A 24,074-nucleotide genomic window follows, 5' to 3' on the forward strand; every position below is an offset into this window, starting at 1 on the left:
TGCTCCTGCTATCACCAATTTTCCCCTTGCTGCTGCTGAAAATCCATGCTTGTGTTGCCTTTGGCTTATGCTTTTTGTCTGTCATTGACACATTTTTAGTGGAACTAAAAGGTAGCAGTGGGTTCCTTGTACACTTTGGTTCACAGAAATATATTTTGAACCAACTTCTGTATCAGTCAACCAACTTTAACCCACAAGAGGAATTTTAGACAACTATCTGTTTGCAAAACAATATTTTATTAATAAAAAGAATTATAAACAGTAAGAAAGAAACCCCAGTTTTACACTGAATGAAAAATCCAAAATAAACTCCCAGAAACATGCCTCTGTTCTTCACTCTCTGTACAAGAAATTCCATTAGGTAGTAAATCCTACATCCACATTCATCCAGCTATGGGGTGCCCAGCAGGAGGAAGGACATGAACCTGTCAGAGCAAGTCCAGAGAAGGCCACTGAGGTGGTCAGAGGGACAGAGCACCTCTCCTGTGAGGAAAAGCTGAGAGAATGGGGATTGTTCAGCCTGGAAAAGAAAAGGCTTAGGGGTGACCTAATTGCAGGCTTCCAGTCCCTGAACAGAGCCTACAGAAAAGTTGGAGAGGGATTTTTTACAAGAGTCAGGAGTAACAGACAAGGGGGAATGGCTTCAACTTGTAAGAGAACAGGTTCAGATTAGATATTAAGGAAAAATTCTTCACTGTGCAGGGTTAAGGCACTGGACTGGTACAAGCTGCCCAGAGAAGCTGTGGATGCCCCATCCCTGGCTGTGTTCAAGGCCAGACTGGATGGGGCTCTGAGGAACCTGGAATAGTGCAAGATATCCCTGCCCACAGCAGCAGGGTCAGAACTTGATGACATTTAAAGTCACTTCCAACCCAGGCCATTCTACAATCTAAAGATGACTGAAAGTACAAAAGAGTATCGTGCACCCTTCTATGCAGAGCAGCTACATGGCTGGACAGATTTACCAATACACACAAAATCACATCAGTGATTAAAAATGCCATGCTTTGTGTAGCACCAAGGGGAGAATTATGTTGGTTAAAAAAAAATTCACCGACAACTGCAGGCCCTGAAATGCTGAATTAGGGACATGACTGACCAATTTCTGCTTGCAATTTCATCTCATCTTTTCTCAAGGGGAATTTGTCAATAAGGGCAAAGAGCTCAGCTGGTGTTGCAGGGAAAGGGTAGCGCTCCTTGTCCATGCCGTGCTTGTCCATCACCACGATGTTGAAATTGTAATGGGGGATCCTCAGCAGCAGCCTGCAAAGTAAGGAACTGGTTTTGTTAAAGGGCACCACCAGCCTCTTGAGCCTGAGCAGAGAAAGGTGGGGATGGCCACAGGGGCTGTGTTTCAGCATTAACAAGGTGCCAGAGAAAGAGCAGGTCCCTGCACGAGCTGCAGGCTCTGCCTCTGCATTAGGGGAGTGTGAAGGTGACTGCACACAGCTCTGTTCTCTGACATTACCCACTGCTGTCACAAGAGTGAAACAAGGTTAGACAAAAATGGTAGTACGAACATTGCCTAAAGAAAACCCTTCTGATGATGCTTGAGTTATAAGTAAGACGATTCCCTTTCCTGGCTTTCCTTGGTATAAAAATCACAGTAAGAAAAAGCAGGACAAAATTATTGGAATCTGCTTTCACTGCTACCTAATAACAACAATCATCTGTGACTAATTTTAGAGGAATAAAAGCCACTCCTAATCATGGAGGAGTCCTTCTTCCAAAATGGTGGAAGTGGTCATTTAAGCTCCTCAAGCAGCAAAAGCTACATATACAACAAAAATTTATCTGTGGTGCTCTTTTCATCTTTTGCTTGAAGAAGGAATGTACTAAAAGATCTTTACATATGCAGTCAACATCATTAGTGTGGAGTAAATAAATTCAGGCAGCCATGAGACAATGAGAGAAAGCTGCCATGAAGAACAGTCTGGGGGGGATTTTGGAAAGGTGTGAAGCACCAAAATTGGCTTTCCTCAGCCTCCTAACAAGTCTGCATGCTCTAGGCATAGTTTTGTCACAATTAGGGAGCCTGGCCATTCAATTCAAACTAAAATAAAGATTAAGGCTAAGCAACAATAATAGAAAACTACATTTAGCTTGTGCCATATATCACCTAAGAAAAAGTGCTTCTAAAAATCCAAATGCTAAACTTAAGTGCTTTCCAAAGTTTTAACTGGGGTACCTGTGCTCATTAGCTTACTGAAATTCAGGACAACACTTTGATTCTTACAAGTGCATTTCCTATTGATCTGAGCACCTTGCAGAACTGGAAAGCTGTAATTCACACACTAAGCAACAAAAAAGAAAAAATCAATGGAAAACTAACTTTCACTGAGTGCAGGGCAGGTCATACTATACCAATTTCTGAAATGTAGCTTCATTAAAGGTTGTAGGAGATCAGGGAATGAGGTGTTAAGAAAACTTATTTTCTACAGAGCTGTGAGAAAACCATTTCAACTTTAATAAAAGTGTCTTTATTAAAAAAAAAACAAACAAAAAAAAAACGGTTTTGTGTTTTCCGTTTTCTTTTACTGAGAATAGGTTTTTCAAAATAATTTTTTAAAAAATCCCCTCTCTGCTGTGTCAGCAATATATTGCCTACAATTAAAACTTCTCCCTTTCCTCAGGCATATCACAGATTATGTTGCCTAAAATGCTCCTTGACTTTTTTCTAAACAGCTCTTTATTTTCCTGCCAACGAGGCCTTCACTTTTAGCTTTTTTTCACTTCCAGTCCCTAGGGAATGCTGGCACTTGAAGTCTCCCTTTCAAGTGGAAACCAAACCTCTGCCAGTCTAAACCCAAGTCAAAACAGTTTAGGCACCTCAGTAAAACTGCTGATGCTGCAGTCAGGCTGGGGGGGCTGAGATGATTTCCTCTTTAAAATACTGCCCATCTCTTTCCCACATGTGGGACTACAAAGAGTTTCCCCTTTCACTGCTTCCCCTTTAGGCCTGGCCACAACCAGGACCAGCCCTGGTGCAGAAGATTGGCTGTCTCTGCCACTTGGGGCTGTCCTTGCAAAGGAGCAAGTCCAATACAAACACAGACAGACTCTGAAGTGTTTTCAGTGGCAGCACCCAAAAATACGAACATAGACATATTAAATACATTATTAATAAATGATTGTATTTTAATTGTATTAACATTAATTTAAAACCTCTATTACACAGAGAGCAAATTAACCCTAAAGTGTGCTCTCCAATAGCTACTTTCCAGCGTCTAGCTGTGTACATTAGAGTAGAATACATTCATTTGGACAGTAAGATGCAGGGATCAAAAGCAATGCATCTTGCAGGATAAGGTGCAAACACAACAGCAGTGAGAGCTTCCTTTACCTGAGCTGCAGGGCAAGTGATGGGGGCAGCAGCTTCACTCCAATCCTTCCTATCTGTGCTGGGAAGACACCAACCAGCTCCACCACGGTGACGTGTCGCAGGTCCAACCCGCACTGTGCCGGCTGCCAGGGTTCAGAGCAGAAACAGGGGTGCTGGTTACATCCCTGAGAGGACAGGGGATGTTTGGAGGGTGCAGCAGGTGCTCACAGAGTCCCCTCTTCTTAGCTGGATGTTTTAAACTGATTTGAGAGCGTATTTTGCAAACACTCAGATTCTCATGGCAAAGAATTGGAGCTTCACTCAAGGGGAGGTTAAGTAACAGATTCTCAGATACTCTATGAAAACCAACACACAGGGACCACCTAGGAGAAATACCAACCTGTGTCTGCAGTTATATGAAAAGATGCCAGGGTATTAAGCATTGTACCAACAATCTAATTTGGAAATCAAAGCAAATTATGTGACATGGAAGTTGACTGCAGAAAGTTTTCTTTCATGCCAACTCATTTGCCCACTGTCAAGAGGTGGAAAATGTACTATAGCCATTACATTCAGTTTGATCAATATATTGCATTTTCTTGCCAAGTTTATCTAATAGGGAAAAGGAGCTGGTTTTGTTCTTTTTTCTTAAATACAACTGTAATTTAAGCCAGCAGTTAAGAAACATTGTAACATTCATATTTCAGTGATTATTTGCACTGCATTTTGTTACAACTTGTGAGAAGAAAAAAAAAAGTAGAAACACTTGTAGCTGCCAAAGAATACAAGAGTGGTTTCTTTACTTCCTTTCCCAGAGGACACAGATACATTTTGGAGATCTATCCCTAAGTCTAGCAAAAAGCCAACATGGGCATCATACCTGCAACACATAAGAAGAAAAATTACCAAGTTTTGAGGTTTTTGGAACAAATCACCCCAGTGTTATCTCCAGCACTCTGGATGATTTCTATGCTGTGACGATTTCTGTCTTTTGTGGTTCTGGTGCACTTTTTATTTCTGAAGTTATTCTCACTTCGTTGCTTTGTAGTTGCAAATTCTGTAAACCTGGTCTGCATTAGCTGCTTAAGAGCTGGAGGGTTGGGTTTGGGTTTTTTTTAAACTTCTTTAGCAGCTGAGATAGGGAATTAGTATTGAGCACGAGTCAAACTAATTTGGGAAGGATGGAAGGGCCAGAATTGCCTGGGATTCAGTAACAGGCAGCACAATCCAGAATGGTGATGAGTTAGAAATTGGGGGGATATTTCAACCCAAACCTCTGTGAAAAGGATTAATCTAGAATCATGACTACTTGAGCCAGATCTTCCAGTGGCTACAACTTAACAACTTAAGTTTGTGGATTTATATAACACAGTGGAGCATGTTCTCTTGTGTCTTTGTTTAAAGAAAAAAAAAAGTTGCACATCCCCCTTAAACATGTTTTACCTGCAGCATCCCCAGCTGCATCCTGTAGAAGAAGTTAGCTGCAGTAGGAGTTGAAATAATTAGCAGTCTCCGCTTCTCATAAAACTGATCCAGAAGTGCAGCTGCAGTCCTCACATTCACATTAATATTCATGGCTGGAATAAAATGAAAGCAAAAATTATGGAGCATACTGAAAACAGATTTCTAGAGGCAGAGTTAGCAGAAACACAAAAACAAAAAATAATGAAGAAGACATGGGTGAAATGCTGGCCTCACTGAAGCCAACAATTTTACTGTAGACTGTACTAGCCTGCAAAATGGGGTGACTCCAGAATGTGACATTTTGTGGAAAGCTTTGAGCTAAAACAAACTCTAGAAAAGAGCAGTCAAAGGTGGCAAAGGCTTCAGTCATAAGTGCAAACTGGCAGGGGAGACAAAGATGATGTTAAATTTCCTGTCTCTGGGACACTACAGCTGTATTCCACCCCACACCCCCTTCCCAAATTCTCCCTGCCCTAAGAACCATTTTGCTGGATTCCTCCTGGCAGAGTGGTGAAATACTCACGTACGTGCACAGGTTGGCTCCACTCCTGACCACCCCAAATTGTACTGGCAGACTCGAGCTGGGCTTCCCTGCAGCTCATAGCCACCAATGCAGGAGAACTCACAGGTGGCCCCATAGTTATTTCCATCACCTGAGCACTTGATGTAGCCATTATCAGGGGCATTTAGCTTCACACAGCGCCTGACTTTGAGCAAGAGAAAAAAAAAAACAAAATGAAAGGCTCAACATGAATCACCACTGGTTACTAAGGTAGCACAGGTCAGTTGAATACCAGCACCAAAGACATTTTTCTGTTTGCTTTCTGTATTATTAGTCATGCACTTAAAAACCCCAAACAACCAACCTGAACTCCCCCACCCCTCACTCTTACATAAAATGAAACAGATGTGTAGGTGTATGCCTGTGACAAAAGGTCATGGAGCACAAAGGCCTGAAGCTGAAAACAATAGGTCACTTCTGTATATTCAACTCCAGAGGTTAACACCTGGTCCTGTGGAAAGGCAGCCCTGCTTGAGAGATGTGAGCCTCAGCTGAAAAAAATGCCTTCACCTCCTTGTTTCAGCAGCTCACAGGCTATGCATCATGGAGAAGCTAGCAAGAGGGAAGGGGTGTGGAGCTGGAGGCAGGGCTGAACAAAGCAGCTTCTCCTGGATGTGCAGGAAAGCTGCAGACTTGGCCCCCAGGATCCTCAGCAAGACTATGTTCTCCCTTCCACAATCACCACAGGAATTTATATACACAGACATATACAGATAAATACAGAAATGAGGACATTTTCAAATTGCCTACTAAGCCAGGTGCAAATCAGTGTCTGTACTACCAGGGTAAAACATCATCCTTACCTCTGACTTTAACAAGAAATTTGCAAGTGCCTTTGTTTTCAGCTCTGTCGTACACAGTATATTGGATTTTGTGGTCGCCTTCTGGAAAATGTGACCCTGGTGGCAGGCCTTTCAAAATAACACTAAACCAAGAGATAAAACAGGACAGACATTCATAAATTCACCAGTATTTATTTACTCACAATGCTGTAAAAGCCTGAAGAGGGATGTTTGTGGCATGCCAGGATTGTCTGGCTGCCTGCAGGACTGAAGACTTGAGAATAAGCAAAGAAAGAAGCTGGGCAGCAGCAACCAGAGTATTTAAATTTGCTGCCTATAGACCACCCTGCTGAGACAAGGGGGTTAGAGTGGGCAGAGTCTGCTCCCTTCCTATGAAACAATTCATAGTGTAGCCAAGCCCATCATCCCCAGAGGAACTCAACTTCCTTCTACTTACATAAGAAAAAAATCAACATTAAGAATAAAAACTTCCAGCCTCTTACAGTGGGGATGTATTCCCATCTGGCTGCTCTGAACTGCTCCTATGATTGTCATTTGTGACTGCTAATATGTACAGAAATGGAACAGAAAGTGAGATTCAGTGTCACAGCAGAAGAGTGTAGTGATCCACAGCAGCATTTTCACTTGGAATTTGCCCCTGTCCTGCAAACAAGGTGAGAGAATTCAGAAGAATAAAACACAATCTCAGTATTGAAGCAGAGAGCATCTAAGCAAAGAGGCTTTCATGTAATGGAAAAGCTTTTGTACTCCTGAAACTGAAGGACTATACATTTAAGAAAAGCACACTCTATAAAACAGCACAGCTTAGCAATATTTTATAAAAACAGAGATGTAATTTATGGAAAAGCTTCCACTGAGTCAAGAGCTTGGCTCTTTTGAGCTGACAACACTTATTCATGTGACAAAGTCTACATGGGATATTCCCCATTTTTTTGCCTAAAGACTTAGGAATTCTTCATTCTGACACCTTCCAAGCTTTTATGTCATCAGGTGTAATTTTGGATGTTGTTAATTGTCACTGAATTGTTACATCAGACCTTAAGGGCAATTAAGTTTTTAATTATGCAATGAATTCTTCTTCACGAAATTATTAAATGATAGCAGTAAAAGGGCAATATTGCCTTCCATTATTTTTTTGTATTCACATGAAACTGTAAACATCTTCAAGCTTAACAACTTTGAGCTTTTAAGCTTAACAAGTCCACTAATGTAATGATGTAACTTGTTTACTGAAAGAAACAGATTTCCATGCTCCCACCATTACAATAATCCAGATAGACTGACCTAAATCCTGCATGATAAAAATGGGAATATCAGAGACAGAGTACCACCAGAAGTACATCCTATTCCTCTGGAAAATGGGACTGTGAAACCACAGAAACTGACAAAGAAATTTTGAAGTGTTATGCCTAAATTCAATGTTGAAATACATCAAGGTTGCAAACAAGAAATGTTAATTTAAAGGTAACTGCAGAATCCTGGAACATAAGTAGCCAGCATTACCTTAGGAAGAAACCTAAAGATGACTGCAGATATTACTTTGTGACACACCTTAAGATAGTTTTTTTAAGATAAAGTTAGCTCTTCTGTTACCTCCAATGCACTACTCTGCTTTTGTTCTTATGTACAAAAGGTAACTTGGTGTAAGAAAACTTGATTATCAGACCCACAAAGAAACTCTGCAAAATTTCACAGGTGCAGTAAAATAGCTGATGTTGTTTATTCTAAAAAACCACAACTGGGTAACCATCTCCTGAACAAGTCACCTCCAAACTGCCAGCTTTCCCAGTTAAACATGCAATTCTTTACAGAGCGGTGGGATGTGACAGCGGTAAAAAAGCATCTTGGATGAATGAAGGGAGCAGGACACCTGGCCTGCTGAATCGCTCTAAAAGAGTAAGGAGCAAATGCAGAGGTGCAGAGATTGTCACCTACTCGGTGAGAATGCCGTCGGCAGTGTCCCGCCCCTCCGGGGTGTCCCAGAACACTCTGGCTGTCAGCCTGTTGGGCTCCGCCGTTTTCTCCTTCACGCTGGGGCACTGGATCCTCGGGGGCTCAGTGTCTGTGGAATGAGTGTCACAGAAAAGGGCACTGGAGCACCTGCTGGAGCTCTGCATTTTCCTCACATCTCCCTCCCTGCTGTCAGGGTAACCCAGGACCACTCCCAGCCAGCCTCCTCAGCCCCAGCTTCATCCCAGCCAAGGCACTGGAGCTTCTAATTCTCACCTTTTTTAAGGAGAGCTGTCAATGACCAGCCCTTTGACACCAAAAACCCCAACTGAAAGTAGTTACTGTAAATTTCTGTACAGAGTTCAGTTAAAAAGTAAGGTTGACAAATGGATGGCTTTGGACTCCATCCCTCCATGAAGGACTGTCCAAGATCACACCCAAGGAGCCTGGATGTTCTTTTTATCTGCATTATTTTCTTTGTCCACCTGGGCAGTAGTTAATGTGATTAAGAGCATTTTTAAAGCACACTGAGCATCAATCTGTCTCTGCACAATAACTTTGCATGTTATTCTTAACATGCTGGTTTTTTTTCCTGCAGTAATGGCAAAATGAGAAACAACATGTCAGAAGACTGACACAATTACCATTTTGTGGAGAATCAATGCTGCTTTGAGTTTTTCCTAGTAACTCTTATAATCATGTCTTACATCAGTAGCCAGCACTACTAGGACAGGAATCCTATCAATAAAGCCTCAGGATGTCACAAAAGGATGACTTAGCTTGGTGACAGCCATTTACCACATCCTCTGTTATACAACCAGCAGGAAAAGGCAATCTCTCCGGAAGAAAAGACAGCAGCATTTTTCAATCTTCTAGAGGAAATATCCATTTCAATATATGTTACAGTGCATTAAAGATATAATGGAAATATTATTCAAGTGAGTATTGGCATTTTTAGCTAAGTGATAACCAACACCAGCTGTACATTGATTTTTCTTTTAATTAAAATCATTTCAGCAACATGAGGGATATCCTTCCTCTTACAGGGTGGGGACAGGAGACAGTCTGCTTTGTTAGGACAGAACATTCACTAACCATAAGGATTTCTGTAAGCCACTGCTAGAACATACCTAATTTAAAAAAAAATTTATCCTTTTTTTCTCTTTTAATGAATATATGTTTGACTACTGAAAGACCTTATGTCTTTCCTACATGGATCTTCCCTGCTGCACTGCAAAGCCCACACAATTTAGTGCAAAAGTGCTACACAGTGCAACTGCAGTATAAAAGGGTAGAGGAAAGCCCTTTGTTTTCAAGAGCACTTTAAGGTCAGGTCTGAAGTAATTGTAGCCATACTCAATGCCAAAAGCTGTGGAATCCCCAAGACACTTCCATGAATGAAGCTTACCAGCTCCATGCCTCTGATCACAAGTAGCACCCCCACTGTGCACAGTGCAACTAACTGTATATCAAAGTTAAGAAATCATGCAGCCTTTTTGCCTTTGTATTTCATTGCACCCCTCAATTTCCCTTCTCAGCTGAAAGTGAGTTGTTCAGCCAGTCCTCTCCTGGCCACTGTGCAGGCTGCAGCTCTGCAACTTCTGAATTACACTAAGGAACAACTGAACAATTAAGTGTTCAATTGCAAACATCATTATACTGTTAGAATTATGTCTGGCCACAATTATGTCTGTGATGTCTGGTCACAAAAAAAATCTCTATCCTGACTATCAAGAGGCCAAAATATAACCTTATGAAAGTCTGCTAACAGCATATATTTGCATATAGGAACTATGTGCACACAGGTTTTGAAGGGACCTTTTCCAAACTATGTGGATTACCACAACTCAAATCTTAGTATTGCTTTTACTGGGTTATTGGGACCTGTAATCCTAGGCAACAATTGGGACCTGAAACCCTATGCAAGAACTACTCCACATTTTTTGAACAAAAAAGAAATGTTAGTGCTGACTTAGCCTCTTTTCTTTGCTGCTTAAGGTACTTTGCTTTACTCTGCAAGACAGCATCCTTTGTAAATAAGCATACTATCTCTGCAAACAAATGAGCTTCAGAAAGTGCCAGGAAATACAGAGGACAATATTTTATCACTTCCAAACTTAAAAGGTTTGTTTTTCTTCCTCTGCCCACACCACTGAGAAGGACAAAGCTTGTTTTTGCAAACAAAAACAAGAGACACCACAAACAGTGTAGATCTAAGCAGCTCATTTCTACATTTGTACAATACCAAATAACAGGAAACCTGGAAAATATTTTATGAACATCAGGCCACAGTGGAGAGGCTCCAAAGCCATTTGCCAACCTACACTGAGACACAGGCATAATGAGGAAAACCAAGTTATCATACACACAAGACACTAAGCACAAACATTCTACCACCCACATGCTTTAAATTACTGGTAGCTATTTCAGATGGCCAAAAATGACTTTCCTTTGTGGGTGGCTGCTGAAGCTTTTATCATAGGCTTCCCAGAAACAGGGCCACCAGGCTGAGACTTCATTACGTGCTGAAATTTTTAGTAGTCAGGGAAGTTAAATCTCAATGTTTGTTTATTTCTTCAGATTTATGTATACAGAAATACTTCTTCCAGCCAAGGTTCCCAAGAGACTACTGACTATGAAATGAAAATTGCTGGCATAACTAGAGTGAACTAGGCTGAAATTTAAATTAGCTCACTGCAACCAAGGTGGTAAGTACAATCCATTCGCATTCTCTGGATATATTTGAAGACCATGATCCCAAGGAAGAAAAATTCAGACAATATAGTTACTTTCAAAACTGTTTTTCATCCTTAAGCAGAAGAGAGTGAGATTCCAACACAGAGACCATGCTAGAAGAGCAGCACAGCAATCCCAGGCTACCAAGGAGTCATCCATGAATCACCACAGGCCATTACAAGCATTGTAAAGTGCTGGCCATTTACACCAGACCCATCTCTATTAAGTGGTAATGCTTGGCCACTGCCTCTGGACTGAAAGTACTGAGTGACAGAACACTGCACCCTTGGTTCTCCTCTCCTTGAGAGGGATGGCTGTATTTTCTCCCCAGGAAGAGGCTGAAGTGTTTTTGCAGTGAGTGTGTCAGAGTGGCAGGCAGCAGGGGGCTGCAGAGCCAGGCGCTCACCGAGGCAGGCGGGCGGGCGCGCGCTCCAGGCCTTGCTGTCGGTGCAGCTGACGGTGCGCTCGCCCTTCAGCTGGTACCCGGGGGAGCAGTAGTACTCACACCTGGAGCCAAAGTAGGCACCGTCCACACACTTGAAACCCCCGTTGGTCGGCATGGACAGGGTAGGGCAACGCTTTTCTGGAAAAGGAAACAAAGACTTCTGGAAACCTGCTGCCCTCCCCTTGCAGTAAAGCACGTGTGGGTATTGCACAGAAATAAAAACACAGCTGGCAAACAGGTGGGAGAAAGTCTTGTTCCACACTGTTCTCATTAGCTGCATTTCAAATTTAACTCTATGTAAGCATTAGTGGCCTGATACAATATTTATATCAGAAAAGGGATGACAAGTAACTATTCCTCTATTCTCAGAAAATGTTTTATTGCTAAGAGCCCATTTAGTCACTTGGTACAAATTGTGTCAACCTAGAAAGTCAAAGATGGGCAATACTTTAAAACAGCTTTATGGCTCTGTCATACTACTATTCCCACAAATCAAAATCTCACATTGATAAAATATTCCCTATCTGCCAAGAACGTCTGCAGCACTGAGATGCCTGTCCTGTCATGTACCCCTGTGAGATCCTCAACAACAAACTAATCTACATAGCCAAACATACTTCCAACCTCTAAAAGAAAAAACAAAAACAATCCAAAGATCAGTTTCAATGGCAAATAAGGATTTATTTGCAACCACTTACGTTTGCACAGCACCTTCCCAGACCAGCGTTTGCTTGACTGACAGATCAGCTGGTGAGGGCCGTGCAGTTCGTAGCCCTTTTGACAGCGAATATCACATCTTGTGCCCAACACATTCTTGTAATATTCCCCTTGAGGTGTCCTGCAGTTTGCATAACCATGTTTCACTTTAATGGGGGAGCACCACGGTGTTTCTGGCACAGAGAAGAAAAAAACCCCACACATAGCAATTAGAAAAATGCAAAAGTTCAGACACAAATATAAAATCACTTTGCTTAATCAAGGTCACAGAAAAGAAAAGGAAAAAAACCCTCTTATTTAAAAAGCCACCAATCTTTAGAGTGGAGAACACAGCAGAGGTACACACACATGAGGAGGTCAGCCCTCTAAAGACTGGAAGCTTTTTTTTTATGACAAACATTAAAGATTGTAGCCATTATTTGGAGGGGTTGGGAGGGCAGGTGGGGTTTTATATGCTTTTTGTCCATGGAATAAGTGTGCCACCATGTGGGCAGTTTGATGACAACTGGGCTGTTTTTCCCTCTTGCTTCTAAGCAGACACATCTGTCTTTGATAAGAGAAGTTTGCATTAGGAACATCTTGGTCTAGCTGCAGTTGTCAGTTTTCCACATTTAGCTTAGTGCTCATTAAAAAAATTAAGCTCTGCTTCCTTAATAATCTGTGCCTTGTAAAACTCAGTGATGGTTCAAGCTCTCCCACAGTTAGAAGACACCAATTATATAAATCATATTGCCAATGTGTCACACTGAACCTGCTCAAACTGAACCTTTATTAACCTTTATAACTAGGGCTATGCTGTGAAATATTCAGGATAGGGGTACCCCCACCTTGTGAGGATTTACCACCGTGCTGTGGTGCTGATAAGAACAGTATCAAGTAGAGACTTCCCTTCCCAGCCAAAGTTTCACATTCTTTGTTTTAGCTTTGACAACAGGGTGCAGCAAGAAAGCAGGCAGCTCCTCAGAGAGAGTTTCCTACACAAGGAGTGACTAAGCCTGGCCCTTTCTCACATCCAAGATTTGAAAAGCTTCTATTGGGAAAGAAGAGAGGTAGAGAGGGAGGGATTGCAAAGCAAAAAGGGAAAGCTTACAAATCCTGAAATCCTGTGTGACAATGTGTGACATGAGGGAGAGGCATGAAAAAACATTTGAATTTTGCAAGAAAGGTGGAAAAAAAAACCCCTAAACAAACAAAACACATGAGTTTAGCCTTCATGCTTATAAAGTCACAAACAATACTAAAAAAAAAATTGTAGATCATGTTTGGCAGATATTCACTTCTAGCTCAATTAAATACATTTTCCTGTACTACTTGGATCAGCTCCACACGTAAATAAACAACAATCAATACAGCATTTCTTATACATGGAATATTTATATTCAGTGTGCTGTGTCTCTAGGACATATTTACACTTTACTAATGGAAACTACACTTTACATCTGTATTTTGCAGTGCTGGTCCTGATTAAACACAAATAGCACCTGCAGACTAAAATCAGAGACCAAATATCAATCTTTTGCCTCAACCAAGGACACATTTCTTCTAGACTAGTCCAGTTCTGAAGCAGTTGTACTGTGATATGCTTATTTTTATTTTTCACCAATATCAGTAAAAACCCTTTACAAAGATGTGTAGGTGAAATTATTCTGTGTCACCAAACACACAGCAACTGAGGCACAGGACACAAGCAGGACAGTCTAATAGCACCCCTCAGGTTAAGGCTGAGTACAGTTCAGCGTTTTGGCTCAGCCACACAATCATCCCTGCTCTGTTTCCTCCCACCTACAAGCCTGTTTTCTCAATGTCAAATACATCCTCTGCTCTTTACCTTACAATTATGTAAAGTGCTTTGGTGGAGAGTGGGTTTTGGTTTGGGGGTTTGATTTTTTTTAGAACTATTTCCTGCCCTTCACCCTAATCTCTATTCCACAGCTCCCACAACACATTTTAAAAATTCCCACATCCACTGACTAGGGCCCTTTTGTTGAGGGGCTGTATCACAGTGGCTCCCATTTTTCATTCTTGTGTTCTAGATTAAAGCTGAGACAACAGAAGAGGAGTGTGAGCTAATGGGAACAGAAGGCAACTGCTGAAAAAATGAGTGATGCCAACACCCAGCTCTGCTTCCTTTACTGCTAGCCCAGGGCTGCTGGTGCAGCTTCAGGCACCACCTCTGACCTAAGTGGGGAATCCACACATCTTGGATTCACAGTCCCTGTCTCATTCATCTCCTGGAGAAATCCTCCTACTCCTGAGCTTTCCCATAATCTCTGCTTCAGTGGTCTCATGCCCAAACTCTCCAGCTTTTCTGTCCCACTTGCTCTTCCCAGACCCTGAGACCTTAAACTTAATTAATTTACACATCCAAGCTTGTAAGATCTTCTTAACTAAGAACTAGGCCTCAGATTTCCTGCAGAAGGGCTTAAATCTGAAGTTACCAAGAAAACACTGCCTGCACAGGCAGGACTGGGTGGATGAAAACTCATTTGGGCTGAGTTTTCACCCCAGCCAGTTATGTAATTCTTCAGCAAATTAGCTCAAGACATTTATGCCTTGAGTTTTCCACATGTATAAACTCCAAATGCACATTGCTGACTTCCTTTGTAAAAGGAGTTAACACAAATATGCTTTGCAACATGATCAAGAGGCTAATAAAAATAAAGAGGGCAAAGAAGCTGTTTCAGGTATTGCAAATTGCCTTGAGTTTTTCTGCAAATTTTTGTGGTTTTACAAACACACCTGAGTTAACACCTACCTACATATATATATATATTTAAAGGTAGTTAACAAGTAAAAAATGCAGTTTAATGCACAAACACAATGCTGAAAAAGTAAAAGCCTTTCCTATAGTGTTGCTGCAGCTACAGTGGTTCACAGAGAAAAACAAAGCAAGCTCCCAGACGAGGGCAAAATGCATCTTATACTGGACCAAATGATTCTGCCAGAAAGAATAAGAAAAGCAAACATGCTTTTGGATGCAGATAACTTGAAGAGCTTATGAGGAACATCTGTTTGATTAAAAACATTACAATGCTTACTCTAGAACTGACTGTGATGAGAAGAAAGTGGGTGAGGCAAGGTTTACAAGCCATTTACAAATATTGGGGGTTAGACCAAGTGATACTGCTGGAAAAAATCCAGCTAACTTGAAAAGCACATCAAACTATACAAAAAAAGTTTTAGATCAAAGTTTGTTTATTTTAAAGTGAAGGCACATATTGATTTTCAAAGGCTAAGCAGCTACATAGAGCACTTGTGGAATAGTAGGTTTGTGTGAGGCCCCAAGGGGTTACACAAGCTGTTCCCTGCCTCAAGGCTCTGGGGATTATAAAAGCTAAAGGTTTCCTTCCCAGACACCTTTTTTGGAACTTCACCATCTATACCAGGCTCTGTTCACCCAACTGAAATTTGAGTTTTTAGGTACCAGGACTGATATCTAAAACCAGTTTTTTTGTTTAATAGGAAGTTTTCACTTCAGCACAAAAAAGAACTACAAAGTCTCTCAACAATTCAATAGTCTGAATATTCACTTAGTAGAAAACATTCCTGAGACTCAAACCTGTGTTTGGAACCACTGGAAAACAGGCAGCAAACAGAAATGGTTGAAGCCCCAATGTTGCCTTTAGAGCTATGGATACTGCTTGATCATTACAGTATCTGAGAAAACATATTAGGAATGAGAATCATCAGAGCAGTGAGCTGTGATGAACACAGGAACTGCTGCATTCAGGAAACCTTTCCTGATGAAACATGATCAGAGATGCAAGGAGGCAGGAAGAAAAGCACTTTTTAGAGCATCATCTCCTCCAGCCCCTTGGTCCTGTTTAAGCACCAGCCTCAGCTGAGCCCTTCCTTCACAAACAGCATGCCAAGTGAACAGCATTTAAACTCCTTTAAAATGCTGTAGGCACAGAAAATCTTGGCCATGTTTCTCTGGAAAACTGATCAAGTGGGAAAACATCCAGATGAAGACAAAAGGGTTTAGTAGGAGGCTGATTTTCACCCCTCCCAGTAAACTGCAATGTTTTGTTTGCAGATGTCAAAGAGGATGAATCTGTGTGCTCGCTTGCACACGTGTAGAAAGAAAAAACAAAACAATGCTGCTTACATATGTGAATATCAATTTCAAAAATCCATTCAGTTCCTGGTATTGATAAGTTTTATTTGCTAAGAAATGAGCCACACCCAAAATGCTGGATTGCACATCTGAGGAGAAGCTCTGAAGATTGCTACACAGCCCATTTTTCCCTGCTTTGTCTTTCTCTACTGCCTTCCTCTCCAAACCAACATAAAAAAATATGCTAATGAAGAATCAGCCTTTTCTGTTCCAAGGCTTTATACTCTTAGATTCACATTGTCTGCTCCTCAACATTTAGCAGTAGTGCTTCCAAACTTGGGGCAGTTTCTAATATCTGTGTGAATGAGTCATTATGTTTCACTTACCCTGGTGACATTTTGGCTGACATGATTACAATCCATTTTGGATCACCATACAAAATGAATTTACACAGAATTTTAACTACTTGCCTGCCCTGGCATGAACTGGCATTGATTTATCTTCATGATCTCTGAGTTCTTTTTCAATGTGTTTGCAGAGGATCACTTGTTAAAAGGCAAAGAAAAATAACTTAACCTAAACAAAACTTTGGAGAATTTTATGTGCACATGTTTGAAAGCAAAATTTTATATTTGAGAATTTTATTAGGAGGAAGATGAGACATTTATGAAAACAGCAACATAGTCATTAAAAGCTGTGCTTTCTCCTTAGCTGTTCATAAATGTCTGAATTATTTTATGACTTACCTCTCATATGGCCCATTGATTCTTTGCAGAGAATCATTAATGTACAACAAGACACCAATGACCAGTATTTTCAAGTAATCAAAAGGATGGCAACTCTACTATGTCCATAGACTAATTTACTAAAAAGAAACACAGTTACCACTTAAATGACAAATGAAATGTTATGTTTCTTTAATGTCTAGGCTTCTGAGGGATTTTGGCAGAGGAGAATGATATTAAGACAAAATCAGACTCTTTAGAAAATGGATACAGCAATTGGAAGATTTACTGGCAGTAGCAAAAAATCTTCTCACTCTTGCTGAATGGCAAAGTCTTCCAGAATAGGGAAGAAAACCTAAATTTGCTTTATAAACATGCCAGTCTGTTCACTCATCCAGCTGCATAATTTGATTTTGGAATGCACACATGCATTTGTTATATACACTTCACTTGGCACTTCAGGTAGCAGATTAACCTGAAATGCAAGCAATTTTATGGAAAGAAAAAAGTAATGAAAATCAAGTTCTCTTGCATGTATTCTATACATTACCATCAGTAAGCCCAGGTTTTGAGTCAGCTTATCATTGATGGTTTTGTTAGCATGTATGGATAAGAAAGAGAAGCTCTTCCTGATTTTCATAATTCAACAACCTGCTCTCCAAGGAGCAAAGGCAATGTAAAAGTTACTTACTTGGGTACATGAAAGAGTTGTGATCAATATTTGGTCTAATTTCCATTGTTAAAAACAGCAGAAATTAAATCTTGATCTAAATATCCATGAGAAAAATCATGGAGCTGGATCACCAAGATTGCATAATCCATGAAAAAAAAAAAAGAATGAAGCTTTCTGTCAGCAAGCAGTTGATTCTCTTTAGCACATAAGCAAAGCATTCACCTTTGTATCTATTGTGTGCATAAACATCCTCATCATCTTCAAGGGGTGAATATCCCGATCCTACAACACAAAATAAGAGAAAAAAAACTGCAGCAAGAAAGGAAATATAAATCAAAAATAAAAGACAGCTTTGAGAAAAGACATGCAAGATTAGGATGCAATAATCTATGCAATGTCATCAGCAGGGGTTTCTCTGAAGCTCAGAGTCATAGCAGACCCACTTTATAGTGAATTTGGAAGTGCCAAATTAATTTGATAATCAAGTCAAACACTAAATTTCTCCTAGAACAATGTTGTGCAATGTTAAGTGACATGTGCCAAGGCTCAGCTCCTCTATTACAGAAAGCCCACGTTGCCATGTAGGTCATCTATGGGCAGAGAGAGCAGAGAGGTGAAGGACTTCATCAAAGGCTTCACTATAAAGTGGTTCCTGATAGTGAAATTGCTGTTAAGCATCAATGGTTGTTAACAGCCATCAGGCCCAACAGCAAAAGTAAAATGTAAATAACTCAAATACAAGCACCCTTAATGACCTGGAAGATCCTCACACCGAGAACAAGACACTGAAGTACAAGACCTGCAAACACAAGTTAGATTCAAACCAAAACCACAGTTTGCTTTCAAGCATTCTTCTGGCATTGTCCAAATAAAGAGACAACACAGCTCCATACTTTTAAAATACTGTACAATGGTTGAAAACTTAAAATAAAGCTAGAAGCTGCTTTCTGAAAACCAGAAACAAGTTAGAGCACTACTACTCAAATAATCCATCAATAAAACAAAGAAGTTGGCAAGAAAGTCTTCAAAACTCCCTAAACAACACTTATTTAAAATTAGCTACTTCAGACCATGAAGCCTAGTTGCATTCTAGTACATTTTTTTTCTACAAAGAAAGGCTCATACAAATTGCCCCTTTGAAATATCCTTTTAAAAACCATGCATGCAATCAGCAGGTACTCAGGGGCCACAGGAGCTTCCCACATGGTATCTCAAGTTACAGCATTTGGGGTTATTTCATTGCCATTTGTTGATGTCTGAGACTATGTCTGTGCAAGCTGCTGCTTAAAGTTAGACAAAATTATTTAATTCAGGCACCTCAATAAGCTACTGATTCCATGTGCAAAGCATACAACTGCTCAGCAGCAATGAAACCCAAGAGTTTGATTTCTGTCAACATCTGTCAACAGTGTTAATTTCTTACTAAAAATGAATCCCAAAATATCTGCCCAGAAAATGGTGAAATCTGATTTCTTACTGTACCAGACTCAAGAAGACCCAGCCAATGTATCTGCAGCTGCTCCATGGGAGCATCTTCCCCAGCATTGGATCACTGGGAATCCCCCACCAGTTTGAGCTGGGACCTGAAGAAGTGAATTTCCAAGCAACTTCTCCTCTAAAATTGAGGGATTTATACATGACAAAGTATTGTTATCAGTTAGAATAATTTCTCTGAATTTTTTATATTTACTGCTGAAGTTCAATTTTGATACCTAAACACATACATCTGAGAGACTTCTGAACATAAAGCCAAACTTTTCTTGCACTTGAAATTTGACTGCATAGCAAAAAGAGGAATCTGTGATCCCTGAGGGCTTCAGGAAGACCTTGATATGTAAATGAATACCTATCTAAGCATCACTTTTTCTGCCAGAAATTGGAATACTCTTAGCTTTGAGGGTTATCAAACTGTTACCTCAGTGTTATCACTAACAATTTTCCAGTTATTAGTGATAACTCTAATGCAGTGTTATCACTAATATTACTAAAATTGAGTGATTTTACCATTTAAAATTAGTAAATCTTAGAATTATGTCAACTCTTATGCATTTGCCTTTCCTTAGACAAGAAACAATTAAGTTCTTTCAAAAGTTTTGTAAGAAAAACTGGCCATAAAGAGTTATTCACTACTTTTGCCCTGAAACAAGGCTCTCTTGGTAGAGCTCAACATCTCCCATTTCCAGCTCATTTTCTAGCTCAAAACGGAAGTGAGTCAGATCTTTTTCCTAACAATCAATGTTTTTTTTAATAACTACAACAAGCTTGGCTTGGGGAGCTACAAACCAAAATGTTTCTGCTTCAGATACCTTCAAACTGGCTACTAAGCCATGTAAGGAAAAACACTGTTCTGTGCTGGAAGTGCTAAAATTCCAACAGCTCAGGGTATAGAACGTCCTGTCAAAAATAGCTGTGGACTTTGTTTAGGCAGATGTCAAGCAAAACACATGAATTAACCCTTTAATTTTAAGATTCAGCTATGGGTTTACACTATTCTATTTTGTCAGAAAAAAGAAAGATTTCTTCATTCACGAAATAAAATTCTGTCCCCATCACAAAGGTTCTGATGGCAAGATCAGGTCACAAGAACATAGTTCCAAGCCAGGCACTGCATACACGCTGCCCTTCACATGCAATTATTGTGCTACAAATCCTTTTGAACAGAGTAAAAGAGGGAATGTGATACTTAAGGAGGCTCATCACCCTCTCTAACTCCCTGAAAAGATGCTGGAGCCAAGTGAGCTGTATCTCTTCCCCCAATAATAACCAACAGGATGAGAGAGAGGAAACAGCCCCAGGAAAAGTTTAAAATAGTTATTAGGAAAAATGTCTTCACTGAAGGAGTTGTCAAAAGCATTGGAACAATCTGCCCAGGGAAGTGACTGAGTCAGTATCGCTGTAGGTATTTAAAAGATATTAAGATGCGGCAGTTAGAGACATGGTACAGTGGAGTATTTAGAAGAGACATCTTGGAGTAATTTCATTTTTGGGGAGTATAAGCCCGTATCTTCAGCTTCTGTAAACTGACCTTACCCCAAAGAGCACCTTAAGAAAGTGTGTCAGGAAACACTGCTCGTAACCCATCACTTTGTCTGCCCTAGTGTACTTTTTATGCTGCTAAACGAATGGAAAATTTGGCGTCTAACAATCCTGATAAGAACCTTGAAGGGAGACTCTGAGAAAGCGTGGCCTTATGCCACTGCAAAGCTCCGGCACAGCGGAGAACACGATTCTGCGGAGCTCGGTGCTGTCATATCCGAACTAAACCCCCTGCAGCCCCCGGCCCGGCCCCGCTCCCTCCTCACCCTCGTACTCCAGGCTGGCCCGGGCGCCCAGGGCGAGCAGCGCGGCGAGGCGCAGCCAGCAGCTCCCCATGCTCCACACGGCCGCTCTGCCCGGCCAGGGGGCGGCGGGACGGGCAGAAGGAGGAGGAGGAGGAGGAGGAGGAGGAAGAGTGGGACGGGGACATTCTGCGAGCGGCTCCCGCCGCCCCAGTCTCCTCCTCCCGCTGCCCGGCCCCGCCTCGCCCCCCGGGACGGCGCTCGGGGGTTTGGGGTGCTGTGCCGGGGTGCGGTGTCGCCTGTCCCCTGTGCTGTCCCCTCAGAGATGAGCGGGGTCCCGCTTGCTCCTGGCTGCGCCGGCCCCACCTCAGCCAGGGCACCGAGCGGGCCGGGACACGGTGTGCCAGGTCTATTCCCATAGGATCGCAGCTAGGATGGAAATGACATCTGAGATCATGGAGTCTGACCTGTGACCACCGTGCCAATATACCATGGCACCGAGTGCCATGCCCAATCTCTCATTAGATACCTGCAGGGAGAGTGACTCCCCCACCTCCCTGGACTGCCCTTTCCGATGTGTCATCACCCTTTCTGTGAAAAAAAAAATATAATTCTTCCTAATGTTCCTGCCCTGGTGCAGCTTAAGATCACGTCCTCTCATCGTATCACTCGTTGTCTGGTGGAAGAGACCAACCCTCACTTTGCTGCCCCGTCCTTTCAGGGAGGTGCAGAGAGCAGTGAGGTGCCCACTGCGCTCCTTTATTCCCGGCTAAACCCCGCTCAGCTCCCTCAGCCTCTCCTCACCTGTGCTCCACACCCTTCCCAGCTCTGTTCCCGTCTCTGGACACGCTCCAGCCCCCAGTGTCCTTCCTGAATGTTGGGTCCCAGAGCTGGTCACGGCACCGGAGCTGTGGCCGCAGCAGTGCCCAGGACAGGGGGATGGTCCCTGCCCTGCTCCTGACCCAGGCCAGGTGCCCTTGCCCTCCTTGGTCCCCTGGGCACACCTGGCTCATGTTCAGTCCCTGCTGACCAGCACCCCCAGCTCCTTTTCCTCCAGGCACCTTTCCAGCCACTCTGCCCACAGTGCAAAGATCACCACATTTCCAGCTTTTTAAACACTGCTGGGAAATGGAGAACAGCAAACCCCCCCTAAAAATACAGCAATAATAGCCAATTTTAGCTGCATTTTTCACAGAACAAAAAGAAATGAGCAAAATTAAAAAACCAAAAAGGCAAAAAGCCAACAAAAATCAACAAACCAAAAGCTACCTCAAAACTATGAGCACACAGAAACAACATGCATTAAATTAACCTAGGCAGCATCTTTTGTAGTCTGCCAGCACCGGATACTCTTGATACTGGGAGGAAAGAGAAAACTCCTTTCAAATTTAACCTACCCTTCAAATCAGAGAAAAAGTGCTTGGAAATTCCATTTTCAAAAAGTTCATCAGTTCACGTATGTGTAAGAAGAGAATGACCAGTTTCCACCAGTAAGTCTGCAACATCTGGATTTAGTTCCTCAAATGTTTTGCCTCAGAGTTTTACATTCCACAGTACCTGAAAGCATATCAAATATGTGATTTTAAAACCCTAGCTCTACTTCAGCAAACTGAAGAGCTTCTTGGAGTATGGCAGGGCTAAGGTCACTCTAAGACCTCTGAAGTCTGGAAGAAGCACATGATGGGTCAGAAAAGGTACAAAATGGTCATAATGTTCACATTTTGTGTGTAAAAATGCATTCATTTTTATGATGGTACTAAAAATGGAAAGCTGGGTTTTTCATCTCATTCTTTACTGGCTGAGCATTACACCCAGAGGTCTGCAAGGTTCATGTTAAAAAACCATTTGCTTTGGTGGGACCTCAGTATTTGTTTAAAAATTGTCTGCACACTTAGGTGCTCTGTTGCATCTGGTCTGTGAAGCTTTATTTTTACACACACACACACATATATATATAAAATTTGTTTGTTTGTTATAGAAATCCTGTAATCATTGAATGGTTTGGGTTGGAATGGACCTTAAAGAATTGAAACACAGCCATTAGTTAGCAATAGTTGTGCTCAACTGAGAAGCAGTTTATCAAGAAAATCAGGGCATGTTCCTGAGTGCCAACTAAGTTAATAATCCTGTGTGCAGCTTATTAGCCCAAATGATTAACTTCCAGAGATGTTTAGGCAATTGCCTGTTCATATATATGGAAATACACAGGTGTATAGCACAGATTGGAGTTTCCATGCACAGCCACAAGCTCCAGTGCTTCTATTCCTTGCAGGTGTACAGTCTTTCAGGCACAGAAAATAATCCTACACCAAGGAGATCCCCTCAGGGCTGTACACAGATTAATTCACTGTCTCTCAGTATTGATTAAGATGCAAACACCGTGTTTTAGTGCACAGGTTTTAACTTGCTTCAAGAGAGATGCCTCATACAAGATCCCATCAAAGAACAGCATTTTCAAAGTCACAATCAAAGCACAACTGAAATGCAGAACAGAAAGCTTCAGAATTATCAAGCTCAAAAGAGGTCAGAGTTTGCATGCCAGCAGTAGCTTATGCTTTGTGAAGTAAAACCACCCAATTAGACAGAAATCATGAATTGGATTAGGAAAAGGCTGGCATGGGGTCTTTTCCCAAAAGATAATCTCTTTCCTCCTCCCTTGCCATCTGTGAGCCAATGAAGAAACACTGCAGCTGACACCAAGCCATGAAGGTGTTTCCAAACAGATTAATTACATATTGAGAGAGCTATTGCTTTGCACAGAAGGCACCTAACAAAATAAAACTTGTTTCACATGTTGGCAGATATTGTGCAACAACATAAGCACTACTTCTGGCTCAAGGAGGTTCCTTCACTTCAATGAAGTCCCATACCCAGAAGCAGGTGGCCATGCAGCTTACTCTCAGAAAAATGAGTGGTGGGATGGAATCTGCATGGATACAGGAGTTGGTGCTAGTCTAGAAAAGCTCTGTAAAACAACAGCTGAACTCTGCTTCCTTTTATGGACACACGTAGATATCTTAGATACAGCAAAACCAAAGCAAAACACTTTCCACCACTGATTTTGGTTTATTTTTCCCACTCCAGACTGGCAATAAGAAGTGGAAGTGGCTCAAGTGGCTCTGACTCAATGTAACACAGCTGCAGTCAAGGGAAAGCTGGCAGACATAACAAGAGGCTACAAACTCCTCTGCCAACACATCCATATGATCCAGGAACCTTAGTGCAGTCCCAGGCTGCTCCTGGATACCTTGCTCCATTGCAGATTAATTTGCTTTCACTGTAATTATGTGTTCAGTGTTAGAGTGAGCAGTATGTTAAAATGCTGCTTGCAGTTTGCACACT

The 24,074-nt window shown here is 41.6% G+C and overlaps 1 protein-coding gene across 2 annotated transcripts; it reads right to left on the reverse strand.

Moving 5' to 3' along the window:
• Positions 1-216: 216 nt before the first annotated feature.
• Positions 217-20,936, reverse strand: SRPX (sushi repeat containing protein X-linked). 2 transcript variants are annotated; one of them, XM_079326793.1, is made up of 10 exons: positions 20,757-20,936; positions 17,677-17,736; positions 11,981-12,172; positions 11,244-11,420; positions 8,087-8,213; positions 6,152-6,273; positions 5,314-5,493; positions 4,766-4,899; positions 3,344-3,465; positions 217-1,263 (listed from the first exon to the last, which is right to left on the reverse strand). In XM_079326793.1, exons 1-10 carry the CDS (start codon positions 20,824-20,826, stop codon positions 1,083-1,085), a joined length of 1,365 nt encoding a protein of 454 aa, XP_079182919.1. In that variant the 5' UTR covers positions 20,827-20,936; the 3' UTR covers positions 217-1,082. The 2 variants fall into 2 exon arrangements, with proteins under 2 accessions (XP_079182919.1, XP_079182920.1); XM_079326794.1 differs by lacking the exon at positions 17,677-17,736 and having other exon boundaries at positions 20,757-20,850.
• Between the last annotated feature and the right edge of the window lie 3,138 nt (positions 20,937-24,074).

Source organism: Erithacus rubecula, assembly GCF_903797595.1.
Source record: "Erithacus rubecula genome assembly, chromosome: 1".
Classification (NCBI taxonomy): domain Eukaryota; kingdom Metazoa; phylum Chordata; class Aves; order Passeriformes; family Muscicapidae; genus Erithacus; species Erithacus rubecula.